Here is a 20,760-nt window from a genome sequence, read left to right as displayed (position 1 = left end):
TGCGAATAATATCGAACTTCCGGGTCACGCACGTACAGGCACGTGAGAGAGAAGAAACGGCCTGTGTGGTTTATTTATTTTTTATTATTATTTTTTTATGGGCACGTACTAGTACATATAAATATACATATAAATATATATATATATATATATATATATATATATATATACATATACATGTCTATATATCGATATACATACATATACACGAACGGTCAAAAGTTTTAGAACACCCCCATTTTTCCAGTTTTTACTGAAATTTAAGCAGTTTAATGTTTCAATGTTCTCTGAAATTAAAGCATAGAACAAATAAACAATTTGCAGATAAAAAAGAAATCATGGAATCGTTTTGTTGAACAAAATTAAAAAAAAAATTTTTGACTCATCAAAGTAGCCACCTTTTGCAGATATAACAGCCGAACATACTCGCGGCATTCTTTCTACAATAGAAATCAAATATTGTTCGGAAAGTTATTCCCAACACTGTTGTAGAAGTTCTTGCAAATGTGTTGTATTGAAGGTTGCTTTGCTTTCACCCTTCTGGACAGTTCATCCCAAACCAGCTCGATGGGGTTTAAGTCTGGCGACTGCGCTGGCCATTCCATGATTTGAAGCCTACCGTTTTGTTCTTTTCTTATAAGGTAGTTCTGACAGCCTGAAGGTATGTTTTGGGTCGTTATCTTGCTGTTGGATGAACCCCTGACCAACTAGGCGTAGACCAGAGGGTATTACATGGCACTGTAAAATGCTGTGGTGCCCTTTTGGTTTAGGGTGCCAGTCACTCTGCGCAACTCGCCGACTCTGGATCCAGCAAAAAGAGTCCCAGATCATCACGCTTCCTCCTCCATGTTTGACAGTTGGTGTCACACACTGAGGAACCATCCTTTCGCCGATTCGACGGCATACAAAAACCCTGCGTGATAAACCGAAGATTTCAAATTTTGATTCATCGGTCCATAAGACCTTCTTCTAGTTTTCACTAGTCCACTGGCAGTGCTTCATGGTCCAGGCAAGCTTCTTTTTCGTATTTTGCCATCCTAGCAATGGCTTTCTTCCTGCCACTCGACCTGTCAAACCTGCAGTGCGAAGTCTTCTCTTCGCAGTTGAAACTGAGACTTCCTTACTTCGACCAGTGTTAAGCTGTGCTTGAAGCTGCTGTCCTGTGAGCCGCCTATTATGCAAGTTGTTGACTCTCAGAAACTTGTCTTCTGATTGTGTTGTGGCTTTGCATCTGCCAGACCTCTTCCTGTCAGAGTTTCCTCCAGTTTACAAGTGCCTTTTGATGGTGCAGGAAACTGTACTCACTGACACCTTGGCTTCTTTGCAATTTCTCCATAGGAAAGACCTACACTTTTAAGGGTTATAATGCTCTGTCTGTCTTCCTTTGTTAATCGTCTTTTTCTCACCATTATGATAGCAATATACGACTTCCTGCAGCACAATATTGTCCAAATAATGCTTCAGAGGGTGTAGCAACACAGTCTGTTCCAACACTGCTTTCATACAGACAGAGGGTTTGTAACGAATCAACAAAAGTTGGAACACCTGTCGGAATTGTTTGCATCAACTTTCAAGGCTTAGTTTACTTCCATTTCTGCAGAACAGCTGCAGTTGCTAACCCATTACTTGTTCCCTGAAAAGGGCCTTTTTTAACAAGTCTAAAATTTACATTATTTTTCAGCTTTTGGGAACCTAAACTTTTTATTTAACCTCTGGCAGTTTACGGCTTAGCTTTGTAGCATTTCAGGTTATTCACTGGACTTTATCTGCTTAAATTTAAGTAAAAACTGGAAAAATGAGGGTGTTCTTCTACTTTTGACTGGTTATATATATATATATATATATATATATATATATATATATATATATATATATGTATATGTATATATATATATATATATATTTGCAGATCCGTGGTGGCAGGATTCTCGCCCGACTCTTGGCGCCACCCTCACCACCGCCGTCTCCGGGGTTTACAACGTCGGCCGGCTCGGCAGAGGCCTCGGGTCACGCGTCTTCAATCACGATAGCAACGTAATCCTTGTACCTTACCAGTTGGGGAAATAGAACCCCAGTTACAGACTGGTTGTGTCAGATGCCGAACGTTTTCTGCCAGTCTGAAACCATTTTGGTTTTATATGCCAATCGAACGGATCGTTCCTCGATGCGACACAAATTAATCCACAGTGGCAACTTCATACGAGCCAACCAGATTTATTGGGGAACATCGGGGAACACGACACAAGCAAAACATTCACGACAATGCTTTTATTACCAATCTTTAACCCGTTCTTAACTAGGGAACTACGGACTACAGGTTTCGAGGGCATCCCTGCCGAGATATGCCTTGTACAACACGTGCAGACAAAGACAGACAGACAGACAGACAGCATGCATGCAAGACAAGACAGAGTACTTGGTGATGTTTCATGGACGAGAGGACAGTGTCAAAAGCACGAATGTCGCTCACAACAGGTGGATATCCACGGATTCGAGGCCCCAGCTCGAACACGCCGCATGGAAAGAGGGCGGCGCCATACTCTTTCTTTTCCGCACCGCATGCGGTCTCTGTGCACTCCGACCCCACACAAGGCCGACGATGGGCCTCAGCTGATCCCTCTCAAGGTCCAGCATACAAATCCAGGCCTGGCCTGTGCACCAGACAAGGCCCAAATTGAGGTGCCGGGCTCCGGCAAGCGGATCGGCAAACGTGTCGAGCCGTTGGTGTGAGCAGGGACCATCAGAGGCTCCGTCGTTTCCTCTCTTGCCTTCCCCGCCTCGAAGTCCGACTTCTCAACTCCATCCTCTCAGTTTCCCTCTCTGTAGAATCACCTTTTCTTTCATTTTCCACGCTCGCCTCTCAAAGCTGGCTGCCGTCTCTCTCACGGCAGAATCACCTCCTCATAAGAGTCGATCGCCGACTCGACGTGCAGGCCGCCTCTCCCACTGGCCCAAAAAGGCAGACTCGACGTGCAGGCAGGTTCAGCGTCTCTCCCGGCAGATCCAACACTGTCCCTCCTTCGTTTGCTCACTTCGAAAATACGAGCACGTCTCGAGAGCAACTGTTTCCACATACTGAACCTTTTTATGAAGCCTTCGTTTCTCTCGCTTCGACACACGAGCACGCCTCTTGAGCGACCGATCACTTCGACACACGAGCACTCTTTTAGAGTGACCGCTCCCACACACTAAACCTTTTCACGAAGCCTTCGTTCGCTCGCTTCGAAGCCACACCGAGTACGCCTCGAAAACCCGACTGTTCTTCACACACAGCACTCTTTCACTCCTTCGTTTCTCTCTCGTTCGCTCCTTCGACATACGAGCATGCCTCTCTCAGCGAAGCCGACAAACTCCTCCCCTTAGCTTCACTTCCTCTTTTGGCCACACCCTCTCAGCCGACTGGGCGGGGCCTATCGTCCAGAGAGGGGAGGAAGAAGAGGGAGCCCTTGGCACACCACCACTGTATGAACAATAAAAACATGCATCCTACACCTCCCGACACAGCTAACAGCTAACGTCCATTTTACCACACAACCTCGCTAAACATGCATTTAATGGGGGATCTGAGATAATCCTATATTTAGTCGTCCAATAAGGGCCATTTCCATAACAATATACATATATATATATATATATATATATATATATATATATATATATATATATATATATACATATATATATATATATATATATATATATATATATATATATATATATATACATACATATATACATAAATAATGCATATATATATATATATATATATATATATATATATATATATATATATATCTCCATACATACATGTATATAGACATACATATACATATACATACCCTCACCCTTGAGCCAACTAGCCTTAGTTCAAATCTTGGCTTAGCTATAAACTGTCACCCTGGTGTGTCACACACAGGGTGATGCATCAATGTGTGCATCGTACGTAGGAAGGACATTAACGCTTTGAACCCTAGTGGCCATTTTACTGGCCGCTATTCAAATCTCCATATATGTGAATGGCCGGTTTATCGGTTGAGATTCAAACTTCCATGTACCTGAGTGGCCAATTTACCGGTCACTATTCAAACTTTCAAATGCTCAATGGGCCAGTTTACGATCAGCTATTCAAACCTCCATATACCCGAGTGGCCGGTTTACCAGTCGCTATTCAAATCTCCACATCATATATCCAGCAGCCGGTTTACCAGTCACTATTCAAATCTCCAAATACGAGAGCGGCCGGTTCACCGTTTGATATTCAGACCTTCATATACCTGAGCGGCTGGATTTTTCTCCAGACAGTCCAGGGTTGGGGGGGGGGCGAAAGTCCAAGGAGCTCAGAGTTCAAAGGATTAAGCTGGATGATCTCTCTGCCAGCACTAGAGGTTGATGCAACTTCAAGATCCCATGGTGTATTCCTTTCATGAAGTGACCTCGTTCATCACCAGCACTGTGACTATATTCCAACTTCCTACCTTGACTGACTCAGGGAACGTAATGACAAAACACCCAGCAAAACCCTCCCAAGACCTTCGGAAGCACCATTATGATACATCGAAGAAGCTGTGGTGAGTTTTGAAAATTCCTTAATTTATATCAGAAAACTAATATAAAGTAAAAGAACCCTTTTTGATGAGCCTGGAAGGAGAAATGCCTTCAGGAAATAATTGCTGTTTAATGCATATACATATATATATATATATATACATATATATATATATATATATATATATATATATATATATATATATATATGTATATGCATTATTTATGTATGTATGCATGTATATATATATATATATATATATATATATATATATATATATATATATATATATATATATATATTGTTATGGAAATGGCCCTTTATTGGAGTTTAAAAACGAGAGAACGAGAGAACGAAGAGAGAAGAGAGAAGAGACACAGACACAGACACAGACACAGACACAGACACAGACACAGACACAGACACAGACACAGACACAGAGAGAGAGAGAGAGACAGACACAGACACAGACACAGAGACAGAGACAGAGACAGAGACAGAGACAGAGACAGAGACAGAGACAGAGACAGAGACAGAGACAGAGACAGAGAGAGAGAGAGAGAGAGAGAGAGAGAGAGAGAGAGAGAGAGAGAGAGAGAGAGAGAGTGAGACAGAGAGACAGAGACAGACAGTGAGACAGAGAGACAGAGGGACAATAATTAAATGTAATGATCCAATGAAGGTGTCATCACAAAGTTTTGCTTACAAAACAAAACATGTTGTGATTTTGAAAAGGTATGGAAAATCAATAATAATACCATAAGAGCAATAATCAAAAACGGAGTTCACAGCATGACGAACAAACACTTTCCTTTCCTCGACCGATACGCCAAGCAATGTGGATTGTGAAGGAGCAGAAAGTTAGCTCGAATCATTTGCTCTTTGCCGGGACGTCAGCGAACCATTCGGAACCAGTGACCATTCCTGATGTGAAACTATAAAATCTGCATCTCAGATTGCACAATTCTCTCGAGGGGACTTTAAGCAGGCTATCACATCAGCACAGTTCCCATACATATTAAATATCTCCATATAATTTACGCGAGACATCCTTTGGGTCAGCACTCCAATTGAGTTCCAAATTCCTGCTACAAGCCACCTGTGATGGGTCAGGTTTTCAGGATATGGCGTGGGAATGATTAGAAGTGCTGGAACACAAAAACGTTTTTTCAAGTTCTGTTTCACTGCTCACAGAGTAACAGACAATGTCCCGAGTCAATGGAGCCGAAGCAGCATCGAAAGAAGGATGCTATTAAAGATAGCAGAAAACAAACAACACCTACCTAAGCACAGCACACGGTTAGACCCTGCAATTCAAAGCTGTGCCCATTTAAGCCAAGCAGGGTAAAAAAGTTACCATAAGGTTCGAAGATTGCTCCAAGACAGAGTCAATAAATAGCAAATGTTTCAAGACAGAGCGGTGTCATGTGCTTGCACGAGGGAGCTTATGTTTCCAATTTCCTGCAATCACAGCAGAAGTCAAAAAATTAAACCGTTGGGATTTTCTTACCTTTCCCTGGCACATGGGGAATAGCTAATCACTACCTCCTGTCAAAAAAAAAACAAAAAACTGAAGTTTAAGGGGTTAAAAACTGTCACCAGATTTTCCCCCCAAAAAACTGCAAATTAGACTAAATGCTTCCAAACATCATCCCATTTCCTTCAGGCTGTTTCAGCCAATTCAGAAACGCTTGGTAAGGAAAAGGATAAGGACAAGCCAAAGTGGGAGAGGTTTGTTGGGAAAGAGTTTGTGGAGGCATTTGATGGGAGGAGGGATGGAGGGCAGCGGAAGGGGAGGGGTGGGGGATGAGTTTAGAAAGAGAGAAAAGCATAGAGTGAGCTTACTGTTCATAAGCAAACAAGGACCCTGGCTGTTCCCTTCATGAGCTTGAAGGCTGGCAAATTACAGCGAGTCTGGACACCGATCTATTCAGGGCACAACTTTGCCATGGACCACATTTGATTCACATGAAAGTTCCCACTGCATTTTGGAGAATGAGCTTGTGAACCAGGCAGCGTGTGTCAGTACCAGGCAGCGATGGGTAAGGAGAACAGGGTTTTATGTTGTCGGGGGATAATTATAAATCAAGAGGTAGTGTGAATACCGTACAGTATAGAAATTTAGTGAGGCCTCATCTCGAATATTGTGTGCAGTTTTCGGTCAGCAAAGAGAGAGGAAAAAAAAAAAACTAAAAAGGGGAGAGAGTGCTGACCTGTCTACAATGCGAGAGCAACACGTCTTGTGCTTTAGGCCTCATAGCAGGAGATACGAAGAATGTTTAGAGCTTTAGATTCCACAGAATCCAGGAGAGATAGATGTGATGCTGGGTTGGTACCGCATCGGGTAAAGCAGGACTTTGTTGAACTATGGACAAAGCTTTGTAGGTTGTGAGTAGTTCTGATTTAATCAAGGAATTACTTCAAACATAGATGTCCAGTCTGCAGTTGGCTTTCAAGGCCAGCTTTGCTCTCTGTTTTGGCCTAGGAGAGGTATTGGCAATGGTGAGTGAGGTCTGCAATTTAGAGACTGGACTCCTTCCAGGGATCTGTTTGACGATCCTTTGGGAACGACGGTGAGAACGAGATTTTGCCGAATTTTCAAAAACATGTTTCATTTGTCATACCAGCATCTAATCAATTATTTATCAACAGAGTGATATAGCTGTGGTTTGCCTGTCAGTGAGATGGGGGAAATGTAGAACACGACAAGTTGTCATCTGAAAAATGAATGAAGGTTTGCAGAGCATCAGAGGAACTTAATGCAAAGGAGCAACAAGACTGGGCTCAAGTGACTGATCCTGGCCACTCTAGCTTCCACCAAGTGACTTGAGGTCTTCCTCGTCAATCATGAATGTGAAGCTTTGGGAAGAAACCAATTCCTTAATACGAGCTTTTGGAGCTAGTAGGATGGCCTTGAGGAGTGCACACTCACCTCCAAGCATTCCAGCCTGGGTTTGAATCCTGACCCAGCTATAAACTGTCATCCTGGTGTTTTGCAGGCAGGGTGATACATCAACATGTGTGCCATCCCTCGGATGTACTTTAAACGGGTGTCCTGTTCTTTTGACATTAGTTGTTGGAAGTTAAACATCACAGTGTCGTTCAATAAGAGGAGGCGAGCTATCACCGCCACCCGAAAAAAAAATTCCAAAATCCTGCTTTAACCGACCAGGGACCACTGCTTCAGCAGCACAACCACGCTCCGAGAAATGATGGAACCATCAGTCAGAGGCTGCATACAAAATGAATGAATGAACCTAGATTTGGAAAAACTGTGCCCTGCGAGCTTGCATTCAGTCTCTAAAATCTCCAAGAAAAAAACATCAACAACATTTATTTTGAGTAGTATTCCGTGCAGTTATCCAAGCGCTTTTTGTGTGTATTCAATGTCAAGGCTCATGAAAGAGATACAAGATTTGTCGTCTAATAGAAGCCAGTGGGCATTAGCTTATATCCAGCCGCTCTGCCCATCAATGCAGGGCATTTTGACAACAACTTATGAAAATAAAATGATACACGACAGCCTCCCAATGTGGACGTGAAACTCACCTTCTTCATGCTCCACACGTCCTTTTTGCTTTGGGTTTATATTAAGCTCCTAAGTTGTATCATGTTTTACATCCTTACTATTTATATGAAAACAGCAAAGTTTTAAATAACCATCATGTAGGTTGGTAGTACATGCACATCGATTACTAAAAGGAGCAGCATCCGTGTGTGCGTGTGTGCTACTTCATTCTAAAGGGTCCCTGTTATATAATAATAAAAATGGTACTGTTGGAAAGCGAAGAATCAATTTATTTGGAACACAAATGTCAAAGTTGTAAAACGTGTCCATTTAATTATTAAAAATACCTTCTCGCATGACTTGGAGCTTAATGTAGGGGTCCCAATGTATCATTTTAATTTTTATACGACAGCAAGAACCATTTAGTATAAAGATTGACGAACATGGAAGGAGCACACAAAATCATACATAGTAATACTTCTCGAAGCAAAAACAAAAAACAAAAAAAAACACTGAATGGTACACAAAAAGTAGCACACAAACAACCACCACCACAACAATGACCACAGCAACGACAACAACTTATAAAAGATTCTTTATCTTGCGTCTCACTTCATTTTATATCCTCAATGAGACTCATAGATGGACAATGGAGATGAAATATATTTGTGAAGTCCAACATGCCGTGTTTCGGTTATACCCGTCAGTGAGGCGAGGGTTTGTACATGCTAGTAGCACTTTAAAAAAAAACGACCTGTCTGTCTGTCTGTCTGTCTGTGGAAAGTTCATTCCCCAATTCAGATGGTTAAGTGAAAACCGATGCAAAGATGAACATTTTAGTCAATATGTAATAACGATGCGCAAATCCAATTTTAATTTTGCATTCCAATAATTACCCCTTACAATTACTAAAGTATTTTATCATGTTAAAAATAATTTATTTGAAGAAAAATAATTTGTGCCCAAGCATGTGATGGATACTTCCCCTTCGGGCTCATCCGCCATTTTTAACATGCAGTGATCCACTCGCCAATCGAGAAAAGGAAACAACACCACGCCACGCGCTCACACACCTCATCTGCCCACAAGATGGATTGCAACCTTGCACAACGATAATGTTCTTCAATATTATACAAAAACACAGTTAAATACACTGGGGAGAAAGATGTGAAATTTGTTTTCAACATTGAAAGAAAGTAGTTACAAGCTATATGTAGTGTGTGAATTGGAGGGTTTGTGTTTTTTTTTCTCCCAAAAGGCCAAAAAGAAAACAGCAAGATTAAAAAGAGTGGATATTGGGTTCAACAACGTGAAATCGACCTGTCAAAGCCAAAGTGTTTTGTAATATTGGAAAGCTAACGCAATAGGTGCTGCAATCACCTGCTTATGCAAATTGAAGACCTCGACCGTACCGTATCGGTTTCTGCACAATCAAAATCAAATGTACAATGGGAATAAACAGAAAACACCATTCTATCAAATCCATGCTAACACACCATGTACGATACACCTGTCATGCTCATAAACTCGTACAGCGACATTGAAAAGATGTGGAGAGCCTTGAAGACTATCCATGATCCATGATTCAGGGAGAAGGCTGCAGTACACACGTGCTGGACGTACAGTACAAGACATATTACAAATGTAATAATAATAAAAAAAATAATTATAATTATAATAATATTGCTGTGTAAATGTTAAGACGTTTGTTAAGCGATTAAATTACGTTGATGCATTCAAATATCTCAGTCCTAAAATAAATACCTCAATGAGATGAAGGTAAATGATATAAATTAATTAATTAACGAGTACAAATGAATGATTAATAAATAACTAATAACAATAAAGAAAAAGAGGGGCTGCTCATCAAAGCTCCTGAATTTCTTCAAAACATCGGTCAGTCTGGACTTTATGGCACGAAGATCAAAGTATAGGTTTTGTTTTGTAGACATTGATTAAGGAATGGATAGGGAACCAGTTGAACAACGTTAAACGAATTAAAGGCAGCCATCACAGATTTCCTAAAGGGAGGACTTGTGTAACAATCTATTGGAGTTCAATGAAGTAGTTTCTGACCGTGTTGATGAGGGAAGTGCAGTGGATGTAGTTCATCCAGACTTTCAAAAATCTTTTGAAAAGGTAGCAAATTGAAGACTGTTGGCTGAGGTGAGGATTTGTTGATTGGCTGGTATAGCAGCCAAATTTATTGAAAACTGGCTTTGCTAAAGGAAACACAATTTGAGAATGTCTGTCTGTGAGGGTGTAAGTAGTGGGGAACCCCAGGGATCAGTTCTCGGACCGTTATTATTCATAATTTATATCAACGATTTGAACAATGGGGTTAAGTGGTGGCTTTCTAAATTTGCGGATGACATAGCTTGGATGTAAGGTAATAACGAAGAGCTGGTTGTGATCAGATTAAGGAAAGTCGAGATACTTTCATGGATTGGGGAATAGATTGGCATTTGCAGTTTAACATAAAGAAGTGCAAGGAGTTGGGGATGGGAAAGAACAATGAAAATAGAGATTACAGGATGCAAGAGGTAATTATGGAGCGTGTCACACAGGAGAAGGATCTGGGGGTGGTAATAGATACGGGAGGTAAGCAGACAGCATAATTCCAGGTAGCTATAGGGAAAGCAAATAGAGTTTTAGTTAGTATTCGGAGGGGCATCATTTATAAGTCAAAAGAGGTGGTGTTAACATTGTATAGGAATTTAGTGAGGGCCACATCTAAAATATTGTGTGCAGTTTTGGTCACCACAGTTCTGGAAGGACGTAGATGCCATAGAGAGGGTTCAGCTTTGAGGCTATGACTTAGCTATGAGGAGCGGCTGAAAGAGACAGGGCTTTATACACTAGAAAGGAAGCAATTGTGAGGGTATCTGATAAAAAATATTTAAGATAATGAAGGGGAAACACAAAATAACTGCAGAACAATTTTTCAGCAGAATGGACACTGACAGGATTAAGGGGCCACAGTTTAAGAGTAAGAGAGTGAGGACAGTAGTAAGGCAAGGCTCTTTCACTCAGAGTGGTGAATGCATGGAATGGTCTCTCTGCAAGGATAGTGAAAGTGGAGTCAGTAGTTCGTTTTAAAATCGAGTTGGATGGGTGTCTGGTGGTGAGGATTGGGGGGAGGGGAGGACTAAGATGTTGATATGATTGCGCAGGCTTGTGATGGGCCTAATGGCCTCCGTCTGGGTTTAAGTTCCTAGTCACAAAATATCGATGACAACCAATCTGCTCAATGTTTAAGATGAGGCATATAACAAAGGTTTTATCATGATAACTTCTACAGATTGATAATGACATCCCCCAAATACCTTTCTTTCAAATGAATTTTCTACTGAGCATATATACATGAAAATTTTTTTTTTTACAACTCGCAATACACTCAAGCGAATTGTCATGACATTGCTTTGGTAAGTTACCCAAGTTATACCATTCTGATCGAAATGTACACTTTACAATTATTCATCACCAGAATTTGTATCCATCTTTTCCCAGCTACTCCAAGAGTGTGTATGTGCACGTATGTGTGTGTGTATATATATATATATATATATATATATATATATATATATATATATATATATATATATATATATATATATATATATATATATATATATATTACTCAAAGGTCCAATGTGACAACCAAAAGCAAAACAACCACTACCGAATCATAAATACAGCAAAGTTTGTGGGCAGGGTCACATGGAAGTATAACGTTTACAAATCTGCAGAAATGGAGGATGATTTACGACGAGAGATATTGTCATCAGAACAAGATAACCAAAGTGGATTCCTCTTTCCCCATCACCACTCAAAATAGAAGTGGATTCTTCCTTCCCAATCGCCACTCAAAATCAGTGGATCACTCCTATACCTGGTGTTGGCTTAATGGTTTGGGTGCCGGGCTTGAGATCCGAGGGTCGTGAGTTCAAATCCTGCTCGGCTGTTGAATTAACACTAGGTGGGGTTGACTCTGCCTGTCATCCTTCCGAGGTCGGCAAAATGAGTGCCAGCATGTTGGTATGCTGTGTTGGAGTGGAGACCCATCCAGGATTGTGCCTAATAGTCCAGGAGACTGCTGAAGCAGCACCAACACTCTGCACAGAGTGTGTTCCAAATGCATGGATGGATGGAACAAGATAACCAAAGTGGATTCCTTCTTCCCCATCAACACTCAAAACTGAAGTGGATCCCTCCTATGCCTGGTGTTGGCTTAATGGTTAGAGTGCTGGACTTGGGATCCTCGGGTCCTGAGTTCAAATCCCACTCAGCCGTTGAATACCGGGTGGGGTTGACTCAGCCTGTCGTCCTTCTGTGGTTGGCGAAATGAGTACCAGCTTGCTGGGATGATTGAGCCATTTGAGAATCCTGTGTCAAAACCTGTCCTGTCCTGTGGTGACCTGTCCAGGATTGTGCCCAATAGCCGGGGAGGCTGCTTCAGCAGCACCAACGCTCTGTACCGAATATGGTCCTAATGGAGTGGATGAATCCCTCCTCCTTTACCATCACCACTCAAAACCGATGTGGATTCCTCCTCCCATTTCCCTCCTCCCCCAATCACCACTCACACATTGGCAGTAAATTGATTTATATCTCATCAATGAAACACTCAAAATGTTAACTCAAAAGTGCCATGTACATTGTACATATGTGCGGAAACACTGCTGTATTCATTTGCATTAAATTTCAAATACGGACATCAGTTTTGCTTTTTAAAATCAGATATTAATACAAGCATTAGTGAATATTTTTGAGATTATTGCACCGCAAGTTAAACTGGAATTTAAAGATATACGATTAATGTTTTGATAAAACGTCAGTCAGTCATGTAGCAGACCACAGCTCACGAGCTTGCTACACCCGACTTTGGTGCCCCCTTTGCTTTTTGTCAAATCAAATAAATGATCGACGTACAGAAATCAATGGAAAGTGAAACAGCATTCGAAAGTGCTCGTCAGTTCGAATCCAAAAAACAGGTAGCCAACGACGCCAGACCGACTCTGGCTGAACACCTTGCCAGATGTTCCGACAGTTATTAGCCACATTTGGCCCAGCATCCATGGCTACCTAATAACAGCAGCCCAAAATTTCACAAGACAGAGCAGAAGTTGTTGTTTTTTTTAAAAAAAGGAAATGTCAGATGACACGATCCACAGGGCTTCATGAATAAAAGTTTGAATCAATGAGAAATGACAAAATTACAAACTTAAAAGGCATGCATCACCAGAGGTAGCCCGACACAATAACACAGCGGTAGCAGTTGGCCTTTGGGCCAGGTAGTCTGGGTCTATAAATTGTCAGATTGGTGCTTTGCAGGCAAAGGTGAAACAACGATCAAATGCCACCCAGTTGATCATTGGGTGGCATTCAATTATAGCATTAATTAATAATCAACGATAAAAAGGATGACCAAAATTATAATGTTTTTTTTAACAGGATCTAAGGTATTGGAGTGGAGAAGCCACATACACCTCACACAGATGGACATGTAGAAAAGACACAACACAAGACTCTTAGATGAGACAAACAGAGACAATGAGCTTGGAGGAAATGTCCTCACTTCCCAGGGCACTCTGGGTACCAGCGATGCCACAATAATGGCACCGCATTTCTCACCACACTCAGTGGGACATTTTCTCGTCCCTTCCTTCCTTCCTCCCCATGGATTCCAAGCTACGGGGACTGTCAATGCTCTTTTCCTTTTACATGCTAAACGCCAAGCAAAGAAGCAGCACGTACCATTTTAAAAGTCTTTGGTAATACTTGGCCGGGTTTCAAACTGCCGACCACCAACACTCGGAGCAGACGCTCTAGCCATTACACCACGGAGTCTCCTAAATTATCTGCGAGTGAATTTGATCCAACATTTGATAAGAACCAATTTCTGCATCATCATCAGTCAATACATGCTCGATATCAGTCCTCAGTTCAATATAATTATCTTGTTAAGAAATAATGAGCGAGAGGTCGATTTGGTTGAAATCACTCGGTGATCCCTGCACCAAATTGCCAACGCAAATCCAGCGTGTTACACCGGAATGGAACATCATCCCAAAAGTCAAGTGGATTACATTTTTGTTTGTCATCCAGGACCAGTCAAAATGAAAGTAAAACCATCAACACTCTCCCTCTCAAAGCCATTCAAAGGGCTGCCTTGGATCATCTGAGGATCCACCAAGCGAAGTGAACTCCTGAAATCAGCTTCATACCAGTAGTTTCCTTGTTCACTACTCCTTCCCTGAACTCCAGTAAAATGCTGCCGAGTGCTTAAACCATTACAATCCATCCTGCTTATTCTCACGTGCAAAGTTTGTCTTCATTTCCTACCTTTTAGGTTTGTGTTTTTAAAGTTAAAATATGTCATTGATTAAATCCGAAACAATAACTCCTAGATAAACATGCGCAGGATTCAACTCAAGTTCATAGACACCATGGGACAAGCACCCTTATGCCACAGCGACTGTGCCCGAATATAGGACGGCTTACCTTGCATCCTTCACAGGAACTCACACCATAGTGGTAGCCTGATGATTTGTCCTGGCAAACAAAGCATGGCTTGTAGATGCGAGGAGGTAGCGGTGGTGAGGCCGAGCTGGGTGAGTGCTCTTCCGAGCTTGTGCTCTGCATTTCCATAGCTGCAAAGAAAGTGCAATAAACGATGAGAATCTAAATAAATAGAATAAATTCATAAAATACATTGGGCACCTCCCTGTAATCCTTTCAAAGAAATGTTGTTATCCAATTTTTGCAATGTCAAAAAAATAAAATGAAATGTATATAGTAATAACAACTAAATTGGGTTGCAGCATTTTTATACAGTATCAAGATAGGCTTCAATCTGCTTGCTTTGTACTGGTGGCAGCACTTGGCAAGCTGGTCTCCAACCACTCGCTTAATTCACTCTGCTGAAAGCACAGCGTGACCTGCAGACTCTACACATGGCATTTTCAATCTGAAATTGCCCCGCAGTACCCCCAGATGGAATAGGCAGCATCAGCAATGTAAAAATGTTCTATTTGTGCAACTACTCCAACAGCAGCACTGTGGAGGTGATAAAATAAAGTCCTGCTGGGCGCATCAACGATTAAGACATGAAATCCAGCGAGAACACCAGATGACCTGTTGGAAATGAGTCAACAGCATGGAAATCCATCCATCCATTTAGACCATACTCTGAACAGAGCGTTGGTGCTGCTGAAGCACTCTCCTGGGCTATTGGGCACGATCCTGGAGAGGTCGCCACTCCAACGCAGGATACTTGAATGGCTCAATCATCCCAGCAAGCTGGTACTTATTTTGCCGACCTCAGAAGGATGACAGGCTGAGAGGACGCCACCTGGTAGTAACTCAACAGCCAAGTGGGATTTGAACTCAAGACTCTAGGATCCCAAGCCTGCCACCCTAACCATGAAGCCAACACCAGGATGCAACCACCCCCACCCAACCCAAAGTCCTCAACAACCCCCACCCAACCTGAAGTCCTCAACAACCCCCACCCAACACAAAGCCCTCAACAACCACTGCCCAACCCGAAGTCCTCAACAACCCCCACCCAACCTGAAGTCCTCTACAACCCCCACCCAACCCGAAGTCTTCAACAACCCCCACCCAACCCGAAGTCCTCAACAACCCCCGCCCAACCCGAAGTCCTCAACAACCTCCACCCAACCCGAAGTCCTCAACAACCTCTACCCAACCCAAAGTCCTCAACAACCCCCGCCCAACCCGAAGTCCTCAACAACCCCCACCCAACCAGACCTAACACACAGGATAAAACCAACTAGATGGTACCACGTAATCTTACAAACACATGCACACACCCCCAAAATCTTCCACAACCGGAGAAAACAAGAACTACCGGACAACATCCATAAAGGATGACATTCACCACTGCCCAACCCGATGTTTGAGACAGGATGTTTGCGACATCACGAAGGCCAATATTAGCCAACAATCACTTAAGATCATCCTATTAGGCTCATCATGTTTTATTTAATGGCCAGCCATCAAGTGTTAGAACAATTCTTCACAACTGTGGAGAACCCGGATGCTTCGTATAAAATTGTCCCATCGAGCACAATGACATTGGCATGCGAGGCAACACACAGATCTCGCAAATTATAAAAGTCGGGGAAGCGGGGAAGGGCTAAATACATTCTGACACTCAAAACACCAATTTCCAGAAAATAGCACTCAAAATTTTACATAAAAGAACGCGTGTACACCGAAGAGCAATTTTTATGATAAAGCAACAATTCTGTGCAGAAATATAATGAACAAATAGTTTCATACTGACAAAGCTAACAAAGTGAAATTCACAGCATTCCAATCTCAACTAATCAGAAGTTCAATCAACATACTCCATGTTGTACCATCCATGGATGATACAGTTCATATAAAATGATCCTCGACTACATAGAACTCGACAGGAATGCACACTCAACTCGAAGCTGTCGAACCTGGGTTAGAATCCCGACCCAGTTTTAAATTGTCATCCCGGTGTTTCACAGACAGGGTGATTTATCGATGCTTGTGCCGTCCCTCAGAAGGACGTTAAACTAGGAGTCTCGTCTGCCAGCATTCGTTGGTGGATGTTAAAGATGCCACGGTTGCCTTCGCGAAGAATAGGCAAGCTATCGCCGGCATCAGGAGCAAATGACAAATTCCTGTCCTCACCAGCAGAGGACACTGCATCAGCGGCAGAGCCACAACCTCAGCCAATGATGCCACCCCACAACCTTGTGCTGCATATGAACGAATAACACAACTACATAGAACCATAAGTGAAAAATAAGTTAAACAATTTAAGTTGAATGCTTATGAACGATACACCCTAGTTCACACAGATGCCCTGGTATCAGGGTGACTGTGTGTACACTGCCGGCAACAAGACATATGGACCACATGTAGTGTATATTATCACATATTACCAAGCTATTCGAGAATGCGATCATTGCACTTTGTTCTGGTACAGGTGTTGTGCTGTTCACCTTCATATTTTCAGTATATGTATATATATATATATATATATATATATATATATATATATATATATATATATATATATATATATATATATATATATATATATATTTGTGTGTCATCTCAAGAGCCCATTGCTCACGACCAAGTCCTTACACACTGCACTACCAGTCATCAAGCCACCTACAGTACCTTGAAGATGTAGGGTCCACTTAGTAGTTTACAAAAACGGGAAATAACCTGCATTTAACCAAGTTGGCGAAACGACGGCCTGCCATACTCATTGAGAATGGCATGTACCTTATTCCAGTGGAGTAGGAACAGAAGTTGCGAATCAGGTTTGGAATCTTGAAATACAAATAAAAGACCAAAACAAAACAAACAAAAAAAAAAATGAAGAAAGAAAGCCAGGAAAGTGAACCATTGGGAGGGAACCAGTTTAAGCTGGTTGTTGTCATGCTCATTGATAATAAGGATTTTTTTCTTTAATCCGCTTTAAAATAAATGCATGTTATCACTAATTTTGACACCGATCATAAAAAAAAAAATGAAGATGAACATTAACATGCGTATTTCGTTTTGGTAGGTCTGTTTTGTTGCGGGTATAAATAATGGTCACTTGCTACACGTTCTTTTCTCACTCCCTAAACCATTTAGCTTCAGGCAATGCCATAAATAATATAATCGGCTACATGCTTGGATTCTTGCCATTTCTGGAGAAAGTGGGGGTATAATGTAGCAATTTTGTGAGAGTAAATGTGGAGAGGTTTGGTTTGTTTGGTTTTCCAGGAGGGCGTAATAGCCACACAGGCCCCGCCGGTGGATCTGTGCCTGGTGTCGACAGCAAGACCGCACAGAGAGCCAATCTTACACACACTTATTCAGAATGAAATTTCAGATAAATTTGTTATTATTTCGGATTCCTCTTTCGTTCCAAGCCTGGATGTTTAAAAAAATCATTCATCAGGGAATAATTATATTGTGATTTTTGTCATTTTGAGATTGACACTAAACTGGTAAGGAGCTACAGATCGCACCAGACTGTCTTCTGGCACCATTAATATATCAGTTACAGTAGTGTGAAGTCAGAGAACCAAAGAGAAAATTTTGGCTCCAATACCAGAACACGTTGACCTACTTATTTCAAAAGATGTATCGGATTATTAATTTCCGCAATCAGGTGCTAGCAGAAGGGACCAGCAGTTTAACATCCTCTCCAAAGGTTAAGTACTCGAAAAAGCAACGTCCTTCCTGCCAAGCATCAGGATGACAGATTGCATTCAAACCCTATTTTGTCAATTTGATAAGGATAACCTTACTACTCAGACATCCTGAAATCACAAACAAATTGGCAACATAGCAGGATCATAAGGCCTTGCAAAAATTCAGCACATAAAATAGACTAAACAGGTCGTGGAAACGGAGATGAACAGCATCACTTAGTGTGAACACGGTACCAGTACGTAGACATTGTTAGATGGGGAGTATAATTTGGGATGAAAGGGAGGAGGGTGCATAGGTGGAAATCGAAATATTTTCTTGCAAAGTGTCGTCAACATGACGTACATATTATGCACAGGCTGAACCGGTTTAGGTGGAACACCTCACTGTACCACTGCACACATTGTATTCCTTTAACACTCAGCAGGACAGGCATCGACACTGATGCAGAGATGAATCTTTCTTTGACAATGCAAGTAAATTATTCACAACCTGAGGATGCACGAGGCACATTCGAGCTTCATATGAAGGTGAAGGAAAATGGCGAAGTGTGTTGTGATTGGGCATCTCAAAGAGCTGTTTCTATGAGCCTTTGGGCTGGGTATGTAGGAACGTTTGCAATGAGCCTTCTAATGGTAAATGACCTCAACTTGACATCTACTAACCCAGCTCATGTTCAAAAGGGCAAAAACATTTCGACCAAACACCTGTCAAATCAAGGTGCGTGCAGTGCACATGCATTGCAACTCCATCACACATGATTTTTTTGATTTTTTTTTTTTTTTACAATAACAAATGTCTAACATAGTATATACATCGCAGAGAAAGGAGTTTGAGGAAGAGCCATTATCCAGGAGAAAATTTCTCTCAAGGCACGTCTGTGGCAGGCACACGACCCGAGCCTGCCTTGAGGGTGCAAGTGATTGGGTTAGCTCGGCGCCTAATATAATTGGGGAAGGTGGGGGCGGCATCACAGATGAATGATTGCATCCAAGCATTCACTACTCAGGGGCAAAACTCATTTTCACTGTGAATACAGAGTTCTTATGCATGACCTGTGGTGATGAAATGACACTTTAAAACAGTTAGCAGCAAAAGGAGAAAAAAAATTCTGAAAGCAATGAAGGACAATTAGAAATATATCCATCCATCCATTGGGACCATACTCCGTGCAGAGCGTTGGTGCTGCCGAAGCAGTCTCCTTCACTATTGGGCACAATCCTGGACGGGTCGCCACTCCGACACAGTATACCAGCAAGCTGGCACTCATTTTGCTGACTTCAGAAGGATGACAAGCAGTCAACCCCACCTGGTATTAGTTCAACAGCCGAGTGGGATTTGAACTCAGGATCCTAGGATCCCAAGCAAACCACCCTAATAATTAAGCCAACACCAGGCATAATTAGAAATATATGAGGGATTACATTTTTCACGTGCTTACCATCACACATGGTGGACCATCATGGTGGTGGACCGGTGGACTTACCATCACACATGGTGGACCGGTACTAAGTTATGCTGAAGGAACAAACATGTACACGGAATCAAGTTGTTTGCTGATCTCCAGAATGAAAATCGTTCCAATTTATCACGAGACGATGAACTGTGAGCGCTTTGGCAAATTTTGGGGAGGGATTGTTGAACTGTTGTTAATGATTCATTGTGATCAAGCTCACCACACCGAAGCAGATTTTTATTTTTTTTTACTAGAATATGACAAATTAAGAAAAAACACCAAAAATTACACCACGACTTGCATCAGCCAAAAACAAACGTCAGTGTTTTTCTTTTCTTAATTATTTTTAATGAAACTTGTGTAACTGTGAAAGTTTTTCATTGTGGAAAGTCCAAATGGAAAAGGGTTACTGTGCAGACATGACGACAGCACGCACTCACCTTTCTCATGACAAATAACTTGACAAATGACACCAATTCTCCAAAACCTACAATAAACGATCATCTAATCACAAAGCTCAAAATAATTGGGTATTTCAAGTAAGTAAGAACTATACTAACTTGTTAGCAATCTGTCAACCCTTTCAGCCCAAGACCTCTCCAAACAGTGGGTCCATATCAGTAGATTCACAACCTCAGCTGTGCAATCTCAACATATATATATATATATATATATATATATATATATATATATATATATATATATATATATATATATATATATATATATATATATATATATATATATATATATATATATATATGTGTATATATATATATATATATATATATATATATATATATATATATATATATATATATATATGCCTGGTGTTGGCGCAGTGGTTAGGGCAGCGGCTTGGGATCCAAAAGGTCCTGAGTTCAAGCCCCGTTGGGCCACTGAATTAATACACCAGGGGGTTGACTCAGCCTGTCATCCTTCCGAGGTCGGCAAAATGAGTACCAGTGTACTGGGCCGGTGTATACCCCGGTTAAAATAGGTGTACCATATCCCTGTGTCGTAAGAGGC

The 20,760-nt window shown here is 41.5% G+C and overlaps 1 protein-coding gene across 3 annotated transcripts in view; it reads right to left on the bottom strand.

Moving 5' to 3' along the window:
- LOC147030205 (retinoic acid receptor beta-like) overlaps window positions 1–20,760 on the bottom strand; it is a 264,218-nt gene that overhangs the window by 64,450 nt on the left and 179,008 nt on the right. For all 3 annotated transcript variants that reach the window (XM_085874018.1, XM_085874019.1, XM_085874017.1), the window contains one exon: window positions 14,559–14,707. In XM_085874018.1, coding sequence (XP_085730144.1) covers window positions 14,559–14,707 — 149 coding nt within the window. The remainder of the gene's footprint in view (window positions 1–14,558; window positions 14,708–20,760) is intronic.

The sequence above is a fragment of the Eptatretus burgeri genome, chromosome 3 (genome assembly GCF_056783735.1).
Source record: "Eptatretus burgeri isolate ZD-2024b chromosome 3, Ebu_testis_v1, whole genome shotgun sequence".
Taxonomy (NCBI): domain Eukaryota; kingdom Metazoa; phylum Chordata; class Myxini; order Myxiniformes; family Myxinidae; genus Eptatretus; species Eptatretus burgeri.
This window is presented reverse-complemented; position numbering and strand designations above follow the sequence as displayed.